Genomic DNA, 2376 nt, shown 5'->3' on the forward strand with positions numbered 1-2376 from the left:
GTTTGTCTTACTTAATTAGAATGTGAGTCCAAAACATTGCTGAATTCTGGACGGACATGAAACGTAAAGGCGTACTTAATGAAAGTGTCGAGTCTCTATGATTCCTCGTCAAAGAATAGAAGTACATCAGTAAAGAACTCTCTAGTCACAAGCCAAAAAACCATCCCTTAGAGCGATGAGAAATCCTCTATTTAAGTAGTGAAATCATCGCTCGCAATTACCCACAGCAAGCACCTTTTGAATCTCTATCGAGTGTGCCATTCCATGACCATGGCAAGCCATTACTTCGCAGTCATCTTCATAGTGAGCGCCATGTTCTACGTCAGTGGTACAGGTATCAAGTCACTCCATCTAGCTCTCTTTCTCGATTCATTACAGTCATACCGTCTTTTACATTGCGACTAAATTTTTTTCCTTCCTATCAGATGCAGGAAGATTCTGTCCACCTCCGCTTTGTCGTTGTCGGCGTCCCTTTTGCAGGCCGCCTAACCCATCCGAAACTCTCAAAAGCGATGAGGTAAAGCCTCATAGCATCCAAACTCCTCTCAGCTCCAAGTGGTTGCAGGATTGGGACCCCCCTACCCCCACGAAACCTAGCGGTCCAGCAGAGGAGCCTGCACCTCCTAATTCAGACCTCGTTACATCCCCCAAGAAGCCTGGGTTGCAGTATTGGGAACCTGGTACACCCCACAAGCAAACTCCCCATATCGCAGAGGAGCCTGCAGTTCCCAATTCACCCCTCAAGCAAACTCCCCATACCGATGAAGTAAAGCCTCATAGCATCCAAACTCCTCTCAGCTCCAAGTGGTTGCAGGATTGGGACCCCCCTACCCCCAAGAAACCAAGCGGTCCAGCAGAGGAGCCTGCACCTCCTAACTCAGACCTCGTTACATCCCCGAAGAAGCCTGGGTTGCAGTATTGGGAACCTGGTACACCCCCCAAGCAAACTCCCCATATCGCAGAGGAGCCTGCAGTTCCCAGTTCACCCCGTTACGCCCCCTAAGAGCCCTGGGTTGCCAAATTGGGAGTTCTGAGTGTTGGAGGTGTTTGAGTTCTGTAGGTGGATGTTAGCTCCTAGTGAGAATCACGTCCAATAAGATGCCGTTGAGAAATCAGCTGTTGAAATGTGTTCTGAGTTTGCATGTGTGAGGTTTTTACTCTTTTTCTTAGTACTTGATGCACGAGACATTTAGTTTCGTGTAACCTAATCGTGGTGTGATTGTCATATTAAATAAATAAAAAGTATGTTCGACTCTAGAATTAATTTATGTTGTGGGCAACTCTACAAAGTGCCAAGTGGAGAATTGGAACCTTAATCATTGGAATGATGAAGCATTGATGCTATTTGGTTGATCAAGCAATAGTGCTTCACCATCCGGCCTTGACAGGGATTAGATGGGATTAGTTATATCCCATTCGGCATAGACCCTTTGATATTCATTGTGCCTATGAGCTATTGAGAGGCATGGACAGGTCCACATATCAGCGCTGAGAAAAACGAAGATGTGCGTGTCCTCTCAAGTTCTGAGATACAAAGAGTAGCACAATAGATCTTTAATCAAAGCACAATTCAATGAATCATAGATTAACAGGTCTTACGACTCTCCTTCGGGTGGCTAAAATGCAATATCATAACAATAATTTGAAAATAGCAATCGACCAAGAGAATCATTTTCCATAATATTTCATATCATTGGGTTCATTCACGTGCATTCTGGAAAAAGGAAAGAGGGGAAAATAATTTTTGATTTAACATCTAACCAGTCATGGAGACAAATATCTTACACTAGGGTTAATGACGAATTTGGAATAATTAGAAATTTGAAAAAGAAAAGAAAAAAAAAAAGACTTTGATTCAGCAAATGATGTTGTTAATGATGATGATGATTCGAGTCCAAGAATGAAAGCGCTCCTGAGAGCAGGCACTTTCTTTATCCCTCGGGTTTCAGAACCATTAGGAAAGCCCTATTACAAGATGTTGCAAGGGGGAAGCCGACTCACAGGTTTAAAATAGTTCGAGCAGAGTTGCCGCAGGTGTAAGAATTAAGCTATTCCAAGATCGATGAATCAGCTTTTTTCTTATTTCTGGCCAGACTATAATCATCTTTTCTCACCTTCTCGATCTTACCACTTCATGATTTTTGGACTTTTGAATTTAGGAGTTGCACGCCGTGGTTGGTGAACATGGGACTCAATTGTCTGGTGAGCAGAAGCGAAGACTAGCCATAGCAAGAGCGATTCTTAAAGATTCTCGTATTTTGGTCCTGGATGAAGCCACAAGTTCACTCGACATGGAATCCAAGAGGATAGTCCAAGAGGCCCTTGACAGGATTATGGGCAACCGCACAACTGTTATTGTTGCCCACCATACGAGCG

The 2376-nt window shown here is 43.8% G+C and overlaps 1 protein-coding gene across 1 annotated transcript; it reads left to right on the top strand.

Moving 5' to 3' along the window:
* Positions 1-215: 215 nt before the first annotated feature.
* LOC104421042 (vegetative cell wall protein gp1-like) lies at positions 216-1208 on the top strand. The gene is made up of 2 exons (XM_010032869.3): positions 216-334; positions 426-1208. Exons 1-2 carry the CDS (start codon positions 265-267, stop codon positions 1001-1003), a joined length of 648 nt encoding a protein of 215 aa, XP_010031171.3. The 5' UTR covers positions 216-264; the 3' UTR covers positions 1004-1208.
* Positions 1209-2376: the final 1168 nt, after the last annotated feature.

This window comes from Eucalyptus grandis, chromosome 10 (assembly GCF_016545825.1).
Source record: "Eucalyptus grandis isolate ANBG69807.140 chromosome 10, ASM1654582v1, whole genome shotgun sequence".
Taxonomy (NCBI): Eukaryota; Viridiplantae; Streptophyta; class Magnoliopsida; order Myrtales; family Myrtaceae; genus Eucalyptus; species Eucalyptus grandis.

Coding starts and splice junctions, on each gene's coding strand:
- LOC104421042 (XM_010032869.3), top strand. CDS start 265: ATGACCATGGCAAGCCATTACTTCGCAGTCATCTTCATAGTGAGCGCC. Junction 335..425: donor GTTCTACGTCAGTGGTACAG/GTATCAAGTCAC, acceptor CCTTCCTATCAG/ATGCAGGAAGATTCTGTCCA.